The 18,387-nt window shown below is 35.3% G+C and overlaps 2 protein-coding genes across 4 annotated transcripts; one reads left to right on the top strand and one right to left on the bottom strand.

Annotated features, from left to right (window-relative positions):
- The first annotated feature begins 3,355 nt into the window (after positions 1-3,355).
- LOC132614974 (uncharacterized) lies at positions 3,356-5,317 on the top strand. Its single transcript, XM_060329531.1, has 2 exons — positions 3,356-3,769; positions 4,733-5,317. The coding sequence occupies exons 1-2, from the start codon at positions 3,688-3,690 to the stop codon at positions 5,092-5,094; spliced, it is 444 nt and encodes a 147-aa protein (XP_060185514.1). The 5' UTR covers positions 3,356-3,687; the 3' UTR covers positions 5,095-5,317.
- A 4,153-nt stretch (positions 5,318-9,470) lies between these two features.
- LOC132615941 (uncharacterized) lies at positions 9,471-14,785 on the bottom strand. Of its 3 annotated transcripts, XM_060330547.1 has the most exons (4): positions 14,137-14,785; positions 12,206-12,261; positions 9,861-10,788; positions 9,471-9,772 (listed from the first exon to the last, which is right to left on the bottom strand). In XM_060330547.1, exons 3-4 carry the CDS (start codon positions 10,263-10,265, stop codon positions 9,698-9,700), a joined length of 480 nt encoding a protein of 159 aa, XP_060186530.1. In that variant the 5' UTR covers positions 10,266-10,788; positions 12,206-12,261; positions 14,137-14,785; the 3' UTR covers positions 9,471-9,697. The 3 variants fall into 3 exon arrangements, with proteins under 3 accessions (XP_060186530.1, XP_060186529.1, XP_060186528.1); XM_060330546.1 differs by having other exon boundaries at positions 9,471-10,788; positions 14,137-14,784; XM_060330545.1 differs by lacking the exon at positions 12,206-12,261 and having other exon boundaries at positions 9,471-10,788; positions 14,137-14,784.
- Positions 14,786-18,387: the final 3,602 nt, after the last annotated feature.

The raw sequence follows: 18,387 nt of genomic DNA, 5'->3' as shown, positions 1-18,387 counted from the left end.
TTGACCTTTTTTGAAGCGAAGGAAAAAATTAAAGACCAATAATTTGAGGAGCAAAACTTAAAGACCCATCACCTTTGAAGGGAAATTCGTGCAAAAGAAATGATGAATTCTTTGCAAAATTAACTCAACTTTTATCCGGCTCATGTTTACACGGGATGGATATGATTCATTTTTGTTAACTTGACTTAGAGCTTGTTTGGATTGGCTTATAAGTTGCTTATAAGCTGTTTTCAGCTTTTTTGAGTGTTTGACTGACTAGCTTAAAGTCGTTTTGTGCTTAAAATAAGCCCAAAGAAATAATTGGGCCCGTTTGACTTAGCTTATTTAAAGCAACTTATAAGCTGCTTTTTTTAAGCCCATCCAAACAGGCTCTTAATGCGTTGGATCCAAAAATGGATAATCAAATTAACTAGTCAATGCACGGGTAGCATCGTTTTTGTGCGATTGCCCTTCTTTTGGGGTGGTCTTTAATTTATTCCCCTCAAATTGTTGGTCTTTAAGTTTTTCCCTTCGCTTGAAAGGGTGGTCGAATATATCATGAGGTTTTGGGTTCGAACCCTTGCTCAGTAAAAAAAAATTCACAAGGCAAGACTTTGCAAAATGTTCTGGCTTAAGCGGCACACTTTGCCTTAAGGCATAACTAAAAGTTTGCCCCATAAAACAGAATTTTTCCCTAAGGCATAGAATTTGCCTTATAAGGCAAACTTTTAGTTATGCCTTAAGGAAAATATTGTCTTATGGGGCAGACTTTTAGCTATGCCTAACAGAAAAATTCTGCCTCATGGGGCAGACTTTGCCTTAAGGCATAACTAAAAGTTTGCCTTAAGGAAAAGTTTTGCCTTATGCTGCAGACTTTTACTTATGCCTTAAGGCAAAGTCTGTCCAATAAGACAGAACTTTTCCTTAAGGCATAACTAAAAGTTTGTCACATAAGGCAAAGTTCTGCCCTCTCCGGCAGACTTTTAGTCATGCCATAAAGGCAAAGTCTGCCGCATAAGGCTGAACATTTTGCAAAGCCTTGTCTTGCAATTTTATTTTTTATTTTTATGACTAAGCTAAGGTCATTGTTTTAAAAGGCAGTGTCAGGACTCGCCCCGAGGCGGGCTCGCCTCGGGGCAAGGCAGTGGCAAAACGCTCTGGGGCTAACGTGCGGGGCTTAGTTCCTATGAGGCTTACGCCCTAAGAGCCCAACCGTACGCCCTAAACACGCCAAACGCTCAACGCCCAGGGCTCGCCTAATAGTTCTTACACAAATTATATTTTAAATTCCTTAATTAAAATCATTCACCCTCATAATTATTTAACAAAATAATGATACTTTATAGTTTTTCATCTATAGAAATAGAAGATTGGGTGTAACTCATATAACAAGTCGTAGTATTGGATATTTACTATTTGAGAACGTCGTGAGGGTGAATATCATTTAATTTTTAAAAATAAAACACATAGCGGAATAGTACATTTTCACTTGTCATTGGTCATAAGTCCTATATATCAGAATTATCATATAATTTTATATTTTGTTCATGAAGAAGTTATGTTTTAATTGTAATATTGATAAATTTTATTGATTATTTGCTTATAGGGAGATAAAATGAATAGTATGATAGTAATAGTGTTTTAAGAAACTGTGTTTTTTCCGTGTTTGAAAGTTAAAATGTTAGAATTGTTTTGCATTTCATAATAACTTTTATTTCATTGTATTGTTTATACTTGTAAAATTATGTTATATATAATTACAAGTTATAAGCGGTGTATAATGTATTGCTTTGATCATTTTTTTGTGAGGATCAAGCGCGCGCGCGCGCTCACACACACACCATATATATATATATATATATATATATATATATATATATATATATATATATATATATATATATATATCATTTATTTACAGTTTTCTTTTATTTTTTTAATGTAATTTTACCTATTTAAAAATATTTATTATAATTATATTATTTTAAAAAATACTAAAAATTAAATACCCATTGAGGCTTACGCTCCGTGCCTCGAGGCTTACGCCTCGTCGAGGCGTATGTAAAATGCCCCGCCTTACGCCCCCGCCTTTTAAAACACTGGCTGAGGTTCAAACCCAGAATCTCGAGGTATTTTAAGCGAAAGGCAAAAATTAAAAACCATCAATTTGAGGGGCCAAAACTAAAGACCACCCCAACAAAGGGATCGTGCAACTTGTCCTTAACATAACAAGTTAAAATGCAACCCAAACTTCAAATACACAAAATCAATTTGTTTGGAAATTGAAAATTACGTAGATTTAGAAGAATTGAAACTAATTATTTAAGAAAAGCACATTATATTTCACTTTTTCTCCACGCATTATGCTCTTGGACTTTGGAATAGATAGCTAGAATCCAAATAATCAGGCTAAATTTCATTGGTAGTCAACTGACATTTAAATAGTAGTATAAAATTATTTGATTAGCTAGGAAAGTTAATTTTCTAGTGATAGTCCAACTGGCCCACTGGAAAAAGACAGGTGTAAATTTGTTATCATATATGAATATTATAGCCATAACACGCTATCGCGTGTCTGAATTAATATTCACAAATATGGTTTCCAAGCTCTATCTTTCTTAACTGTCATTATAAAAGCTTTATTATTTTGAAATTTTTTGAGAGATTATATACGTATATGTCTTCCATGGTGAGAACATGACGAATTCATCGATCCAAATCGTAGCAACATTCTTAGTATAAATATTTGCTCTTCAAAAATCAAATATATGCAACAATTGCAGATTTTTTCTCGTTCAAACTGCATTTTTTCTTGATAAATAAAGAAAAAGTTTCCCTTAAAAACTAGTACTACTATGTATTGTCTGGTAAATACTTTCCTGCACATAGCACTTATAGTAAATTAAATTAACTTAATTATCATGGCTAAATGCTTAAATAAGGTGAAAATGTATATTATTTAGTTATGATTAATTGATTAGAAAAACAATGCAAAAACATGATATGCATCTATTTGTTTAGTATAAATATCAGATGTGGGCAAATTTTTGTTCATATTGCCGAGTATATAGATTCCAATTAATTATTCTAGGTTGCATCCTTTAGCAGACAACAATATCTACGTTCACATGGATAATTTCCAATTGAATTGAAAAAGAATCGATTAGGTATGAAATAACGAAACTCCATTTCCCATCAACAGTTCAATCTTAAGAGAACTTAGTCAACTAATCTCTTATTGGAAAGAGAGATGTAATTATGTGAATATTATAGACAACAACTAGCTAACCACGTCTCGAAATTAATAATTTCTCACATGGTTCTCAAGCTATAATTTAATAACAAGTACAATTAATTAATGAACCTTTCAACATCAAGAGCCCGTTTGGATTGGCTTATAAGTTGGCTTATAAGCTGTTTTCAGCTTTTTTGAGTGTTTGGCTGGCCAGCTTAAAGTCATTTTATGCTTAAAATAAGCTCAAAAAAATAATTGAACCCATTTGACTTAGTTTATCTAAAGCAGCTTATAAGCTGAAAACAGCTTATAAGCCAAAAAAAATAAGTTGGACTACCCCAACTTATTTTTTTCAGCTTATAAGCTGCAAACAGCTTTAAGCTGTAAGCCAATCCAAACGGGCTCCAAATCACCTATAAAGCTCATTCTGATCTGTTGGAACTAGGAAACAGTACCTCAGAAAAGAAAGAAAAATGGCTAAATTCATCACAGATACGAAGAACAAGGTTCACGATCTATTCGTATACGTTGTTTCATGTGGAAAATCTTCTAAAGGTAAGAGTTGAGAACCATATATCTTTTCTAGAAAACATTGACTCTCTTTCTTACTAATAATACATGTTAGAAACTCTTCCTTTTGTTATTGTTGCTCTAAGTTTTTTAGTTAGCATTTGGCCATAGATTTTGGATATTTATCTCCAAATGTTTGTTTGGCCATAAAAATTACCTTTTTAAAGGTGTAATGTTAAAATCAGACAAATAAATTAAAATGAAGGAAGTACTTATTAAGAGATCTACTTATATTTACTTAAGAATTTACGTTATACATGCTCACAATGTAATAAATTGATAGATTATCAGCGTGATTTAAAATGTTAACATGTTGCTTATTATTTATTATACATTACAAATCAGTACATTTGGAATCAGGGAAGGATGCCCAATATGAGATATGGGTTATTCGAATCGAGTAATTTTATCTCAAATTCAATATGTGTTAAGATATCTATTACTCACTCCGAAAAAAAAAAAGAGTGTCCACTTAGCCATTTTTTTAATAAAAAAGAGTGTGCACTTATCAAATCAAGAAGACTTAAATTCATCTTTTCAGATTTGCCTACTATTAAGTGTTATGTGATCAAATCCACCTATTTAATTAGGGACAATTTAGTCAAATTACCTATTTTTATCTAGGAGTTAGTATTTTTCTAAAGAATGTGCAAATGGCTAAATGAACACTCGTTTTTATCCGGAGGGATTAATATGTAAAACTATTAAATTATGAATCCGATAACTCAAATTGTCAGTGGGTTCATGTCATCCCAAACACAAAATTCTAAATTCTTATTCCGCTTCTACTTATAATTATCTCTTAAATGATCTGATTATGTGTAATTTTTTTTTTTTTACATATTTAATACGCCAAGCATTAAGCTCTTATTCAACAAGTGACTTGATTGAATAAATATTTTATCCTTGTCAATGCATAAAATTTAAACTCGTGTTCAATTTTGTCAGAACCAGGAACTGATCAGCGAGGGCTAGCACAGGACCATGGACTAGTAATAATACCAGGAAATGCACAAGATGGCTATGCACCAATAGTACCAATAATAATAGGTGATGAACCAAGAAATGAACAAGGCAATAATGGACCAATAGTACCAATTGGTGAACAACAAGACTTTGCAATTTTTCCACCAGGAGATGAAAGGAATAATTTTATTGATTTGCCAGAAGATGCACAAGAAAAGGACAAGGAAAATAATAATGAAGAATATCATGGAGGTCCTGTACACCCTGATGGTAAAGCATATACTTCAAGACCTCCAGGCAAAAGATCACCTCCTGGTCCTAAAACTGGTTCATATAATAAATAAACACAAAAATGTATAAATCCTACTAATGTTGTTCATTTGAACAATATGTATCCTGCATGTGTGCCTGTGGAGTTGTGTTTTTTATTTTTGTCTTTTTGTTATTTACTTTGTAGTATTTGTTATGTTCATCTTTCTCATATTTCCTGTGTTTAATCAGTACTGGTTTATTATCAATGAGGAGTGTTATTTTAGAATATCACCTAAGACATAAGAAGGAGAGTGAATTAATTGTGTTTAATTTTGTCGAATTTTTTACTTCTTAAGATTTTGTCTAGCTCGAATAACAAACTGTTGAACTGATTCTTTTGAGAATAACAATTTCTTCAAACTTGATAAAATTTTATACATATTAGTGTGATTCCTGTTAATCAAATTGTAATCTGTCTATATAAACTAAAGGACAATATGTTTATTTCAAGCCCACAGAAAAACTGTGTTTCCTTAAAGAATTTAGTCCCCTCACAGTTGCCAAAGGTTTAGATTAATTCTTCCCAGGATAGAACGAAATTCTATTCTGTAATACCGGCAATGGAATTTGCAGAATTTCAGCGAACTCAACGAATGGTAGTAATCACACGATACTTACTGATTTTTGGTTTTGAAAAGAATGCAGTATGAGGGGAAAGAAAAATTGCGTTTTTCAAAAGGCAAAAATGTTTTCAGTTTTTCGTTTTCAGTGTGTAAAAAATGAGGCGAAGCCTCTGAAAATTTATAGCTTGTTATTTTGATCTGAACAGGTGTGAAAGTGCCTGTTCGGTGAAGGAGATGACCAATTATGTCCGTTGGAAAAAAATTCCGTTGGGAAAAAATAATTCCGCGAATTTAACGAGTTAAGTTAAATTTCGCGTGAATTAATTAATAGCCAGATTTGAAATATTAAGTAACGAAAATGGAAATAAAATAAATTTGGTCCAAAAAGATTATCAATCAGATCATTTGACCAAATCCAAATCCAAATCCGAGCCGAGCGACGACGACGGCGCGAGGGGTGGTCCTCTTCTCAACCCTTTATGAGCTAGAGAATGTGTTGCTTAATATAAGCACACACATAACACTTTCAACTCCCAATGTGAGAGAAATGTTCACTTGAAAGGTTATTTTTTCAAACTTTCATTTCCCTCCACTTTTGTTTCCCTCCATTTCTCAATTCATACTTCATCTTTAAAGTCCCTCACTTAATGCATTTGTGGACTTTAAACTTAACAATCCCCTACATGAATGGGGAATGGCTATATATGGAACATGCCTAAAAAACAAACTTGTGTGATTACAGGTAAGCATTAACCGCATCTGGGTAAGTTGGTTTCCCTTTGAACTTTCCATAGTGAACATACATCGGATATACTCGATTAATCGGTAGATTTGATATCTTTGAACTGTCGATCTTTAATGTATATCTAGACAACATATGTCACACACTTAACCCTTAACCATTTTTGGTTCTTATTGTTGTGTTCGTTTCAGCCTTGAACACCGCCTGGTTTCATGAGTGTGTAGAGAACTGGCCTTACTCTAATTCTCCTTGAAGCGGCTTCCACTTCACGCTCACATAGGTGATTCCTAAATGTGTCATCCTGTAGATACACAATTTGATATACTTCGCATCAAACTTATAAACCATTAAAAAGCCTTTGCGCTTTATCCTTGTTCTTGAACATTGTCTTATCATGAGAATGGATTGAGTTTGACGACAATGTTGAACTATCATTCATAACTTTGTTTGATCTCCTTGAACCTAGATCTTGGGATTTCCAGTTAGTTAGGTGGAGTTACCATTATTATTACTTGTTCTTGACCATAATCCTATTCCCTCTGATGATTTATCAACCGCCTCTCTAGTTAGGCCTTTCGTAAGTGGATCCGACACATTATCCTTTGACTTTACATAGTCAAATTGTGATAATTCCACTAGAGAGTAATTGTCTAACGGTAATATGTCTTCGTCGTATGTGATGAGATTTTCCGTTATACATGACGCTGCCAGCCCTTCCTATTGTATCTTGACTATCACAATGTATACATATAAGTGCCACTAGTTTAGGCCAAAACGGAATGTCTTCCAAGAAATTTTGTAGCCATTCAGCTTCCTCACCAGCTTTATCCAAAGCTATAAACTCTGACTCCTTTGTAGAGTGAGCGATACATGTTGACTTGGATGATTTCCATGACACTGCTCCTCCTCCAATGGTGAAAACGTATCCACTTGTGGATTTAACTTCAGATGATCCGGTGATCCAATTTGCATCACTATGTTCTTCAATTACCGCAGGATATTTATTATAGTGCAAAGCATAGTCTTGGGTGTATTGTAAATACCCCAAAACTCTTTGCATTGCCATCCAATGAGTTTGGTCAGGATTACTTGTGTAACGACTCAGTTTACTTATTGCACAAGCTATATATGGTCGTGTATAATTCATAATGCACATCAAACTTCCCAACACTCGAGCATAGTCTAACTGAGACTTGCTTTGACCTTGGTTCTTTGTAAGAGCAAGGAGTCTATCGGAGTCTTTGCAACATTAAACTCCAGATACTTGAATTTTTCAAGTACCATCTTAACATAGTGAGTTTGTGACAATGCTAGACCTTGTGAAGTTCTATGGATCTTAATTCCTAGAATTAAATCAGCAACTCCTAAGTCTTTCATATCAAACTTGCTAGCAAGCATACACTTAGTAGCATTTATGTAGGCAATGTCTTTGCTCATTATCAACATATCATCAACATACAGGCAAACAATGACTAAGTGATTTGGAACATTCTTAACGTAAACACATTTATCACATTCATTAATTTTAAATCCATTTGTCAACATTGTTTGGTCAAATTTTCCATGCCACTGTTTGGGTGCTTGTTTAAGTCCATAAAGTGACTTAACAAGTCGACACACCTTCTTCTCTTTTCCGGGAGTTATGAACCCTTCGGGTTGATCCATATAGATTTCTTCCTCTAACTCTCCATTCAAGAAGGCTGTTTTCACGTCTATTTGATGGATATGGAGTCCGTACACCACAACCAACGCTATCAACACTCGAATGGATGTTATCCTTGTTACCGATGAGTATGTATCAAAATAATCAAGACCTTCTCGTTGTCTTAATCCTTTGACAACAAGTCTTGCCTTATATTTATCACTAGTGCCATCATCTTTCATTTTCTTCTTGAAAATCCATTTGGAGCCTAAAGGTTTGTTTCCCGGAGGAAGATCAACCAGTTCCCAAGTATGATTGTTTAATATGGATTCTATTTCACTATTGATTGCCTCTTTCCAATATTGTGCTTCGGTGGAAGACATTGCTTCCTTGAAAGTTTGAGGCTCATTCTCTACTAAGAATGTCAAAAAGTCTGGACCAAGGGAAGTCGATGTTCTTTGACGTTTGCTACGTCTTGGATTCTCTTCGTTAGGCATATTTTCCTTTGTTTCTTCCCGAGGTCGTTTAGGTCTTTCACCTGACGACTCACATTCTATTTTATACGGATAAATATTCTAAAAAAATTCAGCATTATCAGATTGCATTACCATATTAACATGAATGTCGGGATTTTCTGATTTATGAACCAGAAAATGATACGCTTTACTATTGGTGGCGTATCCTATAAAAACACAATCAATAGTTTTTGGGTCCAATGTTTACCCTTTTGGGTTTAGGAATTTGTACTTTGGCTAAACACCCCCACACTTTGAAATATTTTAAGCTAGGCTTTCTACCTTTCCATTGTTCATAAGGAATGGACTTTGTTTTGCTATGGGGCACTCGGTTGAGTATTCGGCTTGTTGTAAGGATAGCTTCGCCCCACCAGTTTTGCGGTAAACCAGAACTTATCAATAAGGCATTCATTATCTCCTTCAATGTTCAATTCTTTCTTTCCGCAATTTCATTGGATTGTGTGGTGTATGGGGCAGTAGTTTGATGAATAATTTTATATTCTAAGCATATTTCTTCAAAGGGAGATTCATACTCTCCACCCCTATCACTTCTAATCATTTTGATTTTCTTGTTCAGTTGTGTTTCAACTTCATTTTTGTATTGTTTAAATGCATTAATATGTTCGTCTTTGCTATTAAGTAAATACACATAGCAATATCGAATGCTATCGTCAATAAAAGTTATAAAGTACTTTTTCCCACCGCGTGATGGTGTTGACTTCATATCACAAATGTCGGTATGAATTAAGTCTAAAATATTGGAATTCCTTTCAATAGGCTTATAAGGATGCTTAGCATACTTGGATTCAACACATACTTGACATTTGGATTTATTGCATTCAAACTTAGGAAGTATTTCCAAGTTAATCATTTTTCGCAATGCTTTATAATTAACATGTCCCAAACGTGCATGCCATAAGCTATTTTACTCAAGTAAATGAGATGAAGGAGAAATTTTATTCATATCAATTGAGATTACATTGAGTTTGAAAAGACCCTCTGTGAGGTAGCCCTTTCCAACATACATATCGTTTTTGCTAACAACAACCTTATTAGAAACAAAAACACATTTCAATCCATTCTTGACTAGTAGTGAAGTTGAGACTAAGTTCTTCCGCATTTCTGGAACATGAAGGACATTCTTGAGCGTCACAATCTTTCCATACGTCATCTTCAAGGCAATGTTGCCTGTTCCCTTGATTTTGGCAATAGCAGAATTGGCCATGAAGATCGTCTCGTTGGGTCCAACTGCATCATAAGAAGAAAAGAATTCCTTGTTAGAACACACGTGGCGAGTAGCACCCGAGTCTATCCACCATTCTCGCGGGTTACCTACCAAGTTGCATTCGGACAACATGGCACATAGATTATCCACTTCATTATTCATTTCAGCCATATTGGCTTGACCTTTCTTCTTCTCCTTATCCTTTTTCGGAGCACGACAGTCTGAAGCCATGTGTCCAATTTTGCCATAATTGTAACAACTTCCTTTGAATTTCTTCTTGCTTGGAACATTCTTCCCTCCAGAAGCCCGCTTCCTTTTCTTTGTACTTGTCGGGGCAGTTTCAACGGTGTTTGCCCCTATTATTGCTTGTTTTCCATTGGTCTTCTTCTCAACAGATCTGTTGTCTTCCTCAATTCTAAGACGGACGATTAGATCTTCTAATGTCATTTCCTTACGTTTGTGCTTTAAGTAGTTTTTAAAATCCTTCCACAAAGGCCGCAACCTAGAAAGCTCCATTGACTACCATTCCTTCCGCAAGAAGATCTTGTGTAATCACTTGAAGTTCTTGGACCTGCGACATGACAAATTTATGATCTACCATTTTAAAGTCCAAGAACTTCGCAGCAACAAACTTTTTCAACCCAGCATCCTCGATCTTATATTTCTTGTCCAAAGCATTCCATAATTCCTTAGACGTCTTACAGCCGCTATAGACATTATATAGACCATCATCCAGCCCATTGAGAATATAGGTTTTACGTAGAAAATCAGAATGATTCCATGCCTCTGTCAGGACGAAATGTTCGTTGTTCGGAGTCTCTTCTAGTAGAACAGGAACTTCCTCAGTAATAAATTTTTGCAGATTGAGGGTTGTTAAGTAGAAGAACATTTTCTGTTGCCAGCGTTTAAAGTCTATGCCCGAAAATTTTTTGGGCTTCTCTGCCGCAGCCATCGCAGGGACAGTTGTGTTGCGACTGGAAGAGGCGACAATCTTTGCACCAGAGCCAGTAGCGTTCTTGACAGTGATATCAGCCATTTTCTGTTTGACAACAAAACAGAACCAGAATCAATAAATAGAACGCACAAAGTAATAATGTCGATGAAGTTTTTATATTCTTCTAATCGAACACACAAAGTAATAATCTCGATGAAGTTTTTATATCTTCAAATCGGGTAGATTACTGGAGTAGAAAATCCGAGGATTTTAGTCTCCAACCAGAACAAAATATTAGATGAAATAGAAGTATAATTATTAAATTCTTTAAGTTTGTGATTCCTGTTAATCAAATTGTAATCTGTCTATATAAACTAAAGGACAATATGTTTATTTCGAGCCCACATAAAAACTGTGTTTCCTTAAAGAATTTAATCCCCTCACAGTTGCCAAAGGTTTGGATTAATTCTTCCCAGGATAGAACGAAATTCTATTCTGCAATACCGGCAATGGAAATTGCAGAATTTCAGCGAACTCAACGAATGGCAGTAATCACACGACACTTACTGATTTTTGGTTTTGAAAAGAATGCAGTATGAGGGGAAAAATTGCGTTTTTCAGAAGGCAAAAATGTTTTCAGTTTTTCATTTTCAGTGTGTAAAAATGAGGCGAAGCCTCTGAAAATTTATAGCCTGTTATTTTGATCCTAACAGGTGTGAAATTTTTTTTCACGAATTTAATGAATTATGTTAAATTTCGCGTGAATTAATTAATATCCGAATTGGAAATATTAAGTAACGAAAATGGAAATAAAATAAATTTGGTCCAAAAAAATTATCAATCAAATCATTTGAGCAAATCCAAATCCAAAGCTGAAGCCGAGCCAAGCGCCAACGACAGCGCGAGGGGTGGTCCTCTTCTCAACCCTTTATGAGCTAGAGAATGTGTTGCTTAATATAAGCACACACATAACACTTTCAACCACCAATGTGGGAGAAGTGTTCACTTGAAAGGTTGTTTTTTCAAACTTTCATTTCCCTCCATTTCTCAATTCATACTTCACCTTTAAAGTCCATCACTTAATACATTTGTGGACTTTAAACTTAACAATTAGTTGATATTTTAATATAAATACAAGATTTGAGTTTGAGCTAGTTTTGTCGAACTCGTAATCACAATGCCGACTCTACCTTTGCCTATCAGCACGAGTCCAATTTAGTTGGATTTATAAATTTTGAGTATCAAATGGTTAAATAAAAGAAGCACAGACTAACTTTCCAGAAAATTCTAATGTCTTTCTTAATTGTAATTATATAACTTCTATGTCATTTTTCATAAAAGAATTTGGGAGATAATATAGGTATATGTCTTCCATTGTTAGAACATGAAGGATTCGTCGATCTAACTATATATGCACTGTCTTTGCAACATTCGGATGATTGGACACATATGACTTTGTTTTTTAAAAGATAACATTTTAAAATAGAACACATAAAATGCAATTACGATAGTTGGGAGGTACCTGAAATCAAGACCCCAAATTGACACAATTAGGTCAAAATTCGATGAAACTTTCGCCTGAAAATGCACAAGTCAAGATTGGGGTTATTGATAATTTTGATGTTTTCCTGACTTTCAACAACAATGTGATTCTATACAAACGTGTAATTGAAGTTGACGGATACCAAATCTGGCTCTAAAAATGGTCGCCTGACTTCAAGCAGGAAGAGGATATTCCTATTGTTCCGGTATGGGTGCTCCTACAGGGCTCCCATTTCATATGCACTCATGGCTGTATACTAAACAAATCACTGCTGAAGCAGGTACACCTATAGAACTTGACATGGTTACTGAATCCATGAATAGACTAAGCATGGCTAAGGTAAGAGTAGAAATTGATTTATTGAAACCTCTAATTCATAGCGTTTGGATTGTAACGGGAGATGATAATGAACCTTTAAGAGGTTTTGCCCAAAAGCTTGAATATGAAAACATTCCCAAATGCTATAAGCATTGTAGAAACTTGGTCATGTTTTGATTGAATGTCGAATATTGGAAAGGAAAAAAGAAAAAGAAAGAAAGGAAATTGAGATAGTTAGACAGCACAATACTCCTAGAGAACAAATGAATGTATCTGATGCTAACCCTCAGGAAAATAGGATCAACAACTAAAATGGAGATGAGGCTCAAGTGAAGCAGGTTGAATCGATGGTTACATATAAAGATCAGACCAACCAAAGAGGCAGGGGAATTCAAAGGGGGAAAAGTGCCCCCGCTTTACCCCCTCCCCCCTCCCACAAGGCAAAACAGAGGAAAAAGTGCTCCACCAAAGCAAACATTCAAATCAACTAGGCGAGTGGATAGAACACATCCTGTTACTTACATCAATAATGAAGAGATTTCCAATAAACAGTCTCAAAGTCAGGATGAGACATCTAGAATTGAACAAGCCTCTACCATGATTTCTCCTGATCACAATGTGATAGAAACTAATGGGGAAGGCGAACAGATGACCTGCAATGAAACTGATATTCTAGAGCATGTTGAAGTGGAGGATAAAGAGCAAGAAGAACTAGTTGGAGTCAATGAAGCTAGTGGGACACCTTGTGGTAAACAAATTGTTATAACTGATGAGACAAATACCCGTAATGATGCTCGCTAAATAGTGTCTTTTACTATCAAGAACCCCATGATCTACAAGTTGTGTTACAACAAGAAGAATGGCAAACAGTTAGTAGAAGGCGCAAGAGGAACTCTCAAAGACATAAAAGGAAGATGAATGAGACATGGGAGGGAAGCAAAGATAAGGATCATAGCACTGGAGCAGAGGAATTCTAGGACCCAATCTCAAATAACATTTTTAATGCTCTTAACAACATTGAACCACTCCAAGCCACAGAAGAAGCAAAAATGGTCAAAGGAGATCCACCTAATGAATGGGCAGAAGGAGAATCCATAGAAGAAAAAAACACAGATGAATCTTTAGAAGGATCTATGGAAGTGGAGAAAGATGATCAAGACAATGATACAAACACAAAGGGAAATGAAAACAACATTATTGACCGAGGTGACCTTAGCACTAAAAACGATCCTGACTTTGTGGCACCTAGCAAGTATCAACGAAGAAAGCATGCACAAAAGGCTTCTACTACTAGGAGCCAAAGAAAGTTATCTAAAAATTCCTCCAACAAGAACCTTAAATGATTAAGGTCCTTAGTTGGAATAGGGCATGAAGTCTCAAGCTGCAACTGAAAGATTGAAGAATATAAGAAATCAACACAACATTTATTTGGTTGCTATACAAGAACCTTTCATCACAGAGGAGAAAATTGGATTCTATAAACAAAAATTGGGTATACATGGATGCTTTGTGAATTCTAGCAGTAAAATTTGGGTCTTTTGGAGCCATGATCTGAAATGTGATATCTATGCTAATGATAACCAAATGCTTACCTGTAAAATCCTGCATAACAAGGTCAATGTGGAAATTTACATATCAGTGGTGTATACAAGGACCAGATCTGCTGGTAGGGTCAATTTGTGGGAACATATGAGGGGCTTTACATCCACTATCAATCATCCCTGGATAGTATGTGGTGATTTTAACTGCATACTTGACCCTGAAGAAAAATTAGGTGGGATCCCTCATAATTTGAGCAAAAATATTGATTTTTTTTGGAGTGTTTAACTGAATGTGGACTCTCAGATATGGGATACAGTGGTAATCCCTTCACCTGGTGTAATGAAAGGAAGAAAGAGGAAATCATTTGGAAAAGATTGGATAGGATGGTGGCTAATGATGACATGGGAGCTAAGTTTACCTCTATCTCTGTCCAACATTTAGCAAGAGTGAGTTTAAATCACTATCTTCTTTTCATTACCCTACAAGATCAGACTTCTAACACCATAAGATATTTCAAGTTTTTGAATTTTTGGGTTGAACAAGAAGGATTCCAAGATATTGTGAAAGAGCAGTGGAACCAACATGTGGAAGGGAATTCTTTTTGGATCATTCAACAAAAATTAAAAAGGGTGAGCAAAGCCTTAACTGAGTGGTCCAAAACAAAAATAGGTGATATTTTTATTAAGACAAATCAATTAGAGGAGCAGGGGAAGATTTGTGAGGAAAAATATATGAACACTTTGGATCAAGCAAACAGAATGACCTTAAGGGCCTGTTTGGAAAGCCACCTGGTAATTGGAATCGGTGCAATTACTAGGATAGTAATTACACATTAGTGTAATAATGTAATTATAGTGTAATTGCAAACGTGTTGTTTGGTTACACAAGTGTAATTACACTGCTAGTTTAATTTTAAAATAAAATTTAATTATAAAAATATTAAAATTAATATTTAAAAAATATTTGCCTTTAAATGATATTAAGTTAGTTATTTAATAATAAATTTTTTCTTCAAAATATATTAATTAATAATCATATATTTGTAACTAATATTGTAAAAAATAATTGATATATATATTTCAAATTAATAATATTTAATTTTAATTAATTTTATAAAATTAACAAAAGACTTTTTTTTGGTGTGAACATCATGGATTGGATGTTTGACAAAAAAAATTATAAATATAATTCCATAACATTATTCAAATGTTTAACACAAAAAATCCAACAAATGTAACTGAAAAATAAACAACATGCAATGTGAAAGCAAATAACTTAAAATCGAAAATATAACCTAAATTCAAAAGAAAAAGGAAAAGTTTAACATAATACTCTTATGTCAAATTCCAACATTACATAAGTAGGTTTCATCGTAACTTAAGTAAATAATTCAAAAGAAAGGGAAAATATAAGTCTATAACCTCATTCACAACAAAATTCTATTTTAATAAGTTAACACGGCCTGGGCGTAACACAGCACTCGGTGCCTTACTGCATGTGACTGAGCGAACTACATGGCTTGCTGAATCATCATAAGGCATAACATGAGCGGAATATAACGTGAATGCATGATGAGCTTTTATAAAATGCAATAAGTCATAATACTTAATCAAAATACTTGTTTAAACATGAGTGTGGAAATAACATGAATGAGCCAAAATGGCTATACGACTCCGAAAGTGTGACATGACATAACTGACTTGTCTAGTCTATGAAACCTCTATCATGAGTCTGATTAGAAAACATGCTTACTGGGACAAGGCACTCAGCATACCTTAGATGCATAGCTAATTATAAAATAAAGAGTTGACTAAACCCCGAATGAGATGGGGCTCACCAATAAGCTGATACGAATATTGTCCTACTGAGCAGATGTGTCGTCCTGTAAATCAATACCTGCATCGTGAAATGCAGGCCCCCGGGCAATAAAAAGGAACGTCAGCACATTGAATGTACTGGTATGTAAAGTAACTGAAAGAAATAACATGGCACATGGAATAACATGATAAGAACTGAAACTGAAAACCTGGATATGAACATGAGCTTGAGCATGAGCATGAGCATGGATACATATATATAACATAAGTAAAACATGATAAGTATGGAGAGCATTTCATAAACCGAGAACATGATATCACCACGTGGATACGTGGAGTCTGGTACCTCGCCGGACCAGCAAAGCCCCCATACCTTGCCAGGGTATAAGGTGGTAACGTGCCTAATGGATCCATTCAGTGTGAAATTAAGGAATCGTCCTAACTGGGCGGAGCGATCCTCGTCCTACGGTGGCTACGTAGTTTCAGGCTATCTGAGCCTTCTCTGTAATTCGTGCAACTCCAAAAAACATGAACATGATATAATTGGCTAAGAAGCCCATGATTTTCGTGAATTGACTTGTATTTGTCTTGTAATCATGATTTCACGAAATAACTTGTAAACATGGTTTCATGAAATAACTTGTAAACATGGTTTCATGAAATAACTTGTATTTAGAATGTATGTATCTTGAGTCATGGCATGAATATAGTTATATAACACAATTGCATGAAAACTTGTAGACATGTAGGATATTCATGAAATAAGCATTTTTATTTAAAAACATGCATGCAATAACCCATGGAATACAAGATATGGGTTTTCATGGATTACGGACGGATTCTCAATAATCATAAAGAAATATTAAGAACTCAATGATGGAATTATAACAATTTATATATAATATAATCATGGACATGGACCTAGGGCTATCATGAGCATGGTATAGAAACCCCAGTTTTAGTAGAGATCATAATTTATGGATTATGAGGCGTGGGAAAGAACAATGATATTCCCACATGTAGATAGTAACTCTACGTACCTGGTAATGCCCCAAACTTGAATTAAAGACTCTAACTTTGAAGATGTCACGACCCAACCCCGTGGGCCGCGACCAGTGCCCGAGCTGGGCACCTATACGTACCCGATACCCCAAATTAGCATATTAATAGAATAATAATATAATAATAATATTAGTGGTCGCTACAGAATTTAGCAGAAAAGCAGACTTGGCACACATAGGCCGATAAGGCCATCACAGAACAGAATATCCCAAACATATGTACAGAACCCACACAGATGTATCCACAGACCTCTACAGAACATATCATAATCATAAGACGGGACAGGGCCCCGTCATACCCTGAACAAAGTACATATCCAGATAGCAGTGACAGACTGTACCAAAAGATGGGCTCTGTAGAAGAGAGCGCCCCAAATAGCAGAAATAGGATCCTAAACGTGTGGATCAGCGAACCTGTCGTCAGTACCTGCGCGGCATGAAAACGCAGCCCCCGAAGAAAGGGGGTCAGTACGAAATATGTACTGAATATGTAAAGCAGAATCACAGAAGTCAAATCATAATGGTTACAGAAAATGAGTACAGAATCCAGAGTGTCAAATGCATATTTCCAAAACAGACAGAATGCGTACAGAAACATATGTCATATCATATCATATCCGGTCCCTGACACGGGACTCGGCAGACAGAATGTGGCCACCCTCCCGACGCTGGTGCCACTATACAGAGGAATCAGAAAAAGGGGCGTGGCCCCGTATCATATAATGTCATATCAAAATGGCCATACAGATCAGATCAGAATAGGCGGACATGGCACATCATACTCCACAGACCCATGTACGCGTATACCTGCCCCCTCACATCGGGACGCGGCGAACAATGCAGAGAATTTCGCTTGACAACATATCCTGGCCCGGGCTCAGTGTGGGAAACATTGGGACATCCACGAATGGAGTAGTGAGAGACTAATGCAATTTAAAAATATCATAAATGTTTTCAAAGACTCGATGAAGCGTATCAAAGACAAACCAATCCAATGGAGTCGGACGGAATCATAATAAATGTATTTCGGATATCATAATAAATTACAGAAGTATAACTTTCCCGAAGTCATTCCGAGTGTCAAAATAATTTATAATATTTAACAGAATATTTAAAATAATATTCGTTAAGCGATTAGTAGAGTAATTAAAACATTTCTTTCAAAAATCGCTTAAAAAGGAAGCTTTAACACATTAGGGGCAAAACCGTAAATAGCGGGCCCGCCTTGGGACAAACAAGGCGGCGGACTCAAATTGTGCCCTCTAAGCATATAGTATCACCTAAAAAGGTTATACAAACATTCTATGATTTTCTGAATAATTTAGAGCAAAATTGCATAATTTCAGAAAAAAGCGTATCAAAATGGTTCAATTCTACTGAAGGAAAAACTGAAATTTTGTCTTGCGGATTCCGAGGGCCAAGA

The sequence above is a fragment of the Lycium barbarum genome, chromosome 10 (genome assembly GCF_019175385.1).
Source record: "Lycium barbarum isolate Lr01 chromosome 10, ASM1917538v2, whole genome shotgun sequence".
NCBI classification, from domain to species: domain Eukaryota; kingdom Viridiplantae; phylum Streptophyta; class Magnoliopsida; order Solanales; family Solanaceae; genus Lycium; species Lycium barbarum.
The sequence above is the reverse complement of the archived record's forward strand: the minus strand, read 5'-3'. Positions and strand labels throughout refer to the sequence as shown.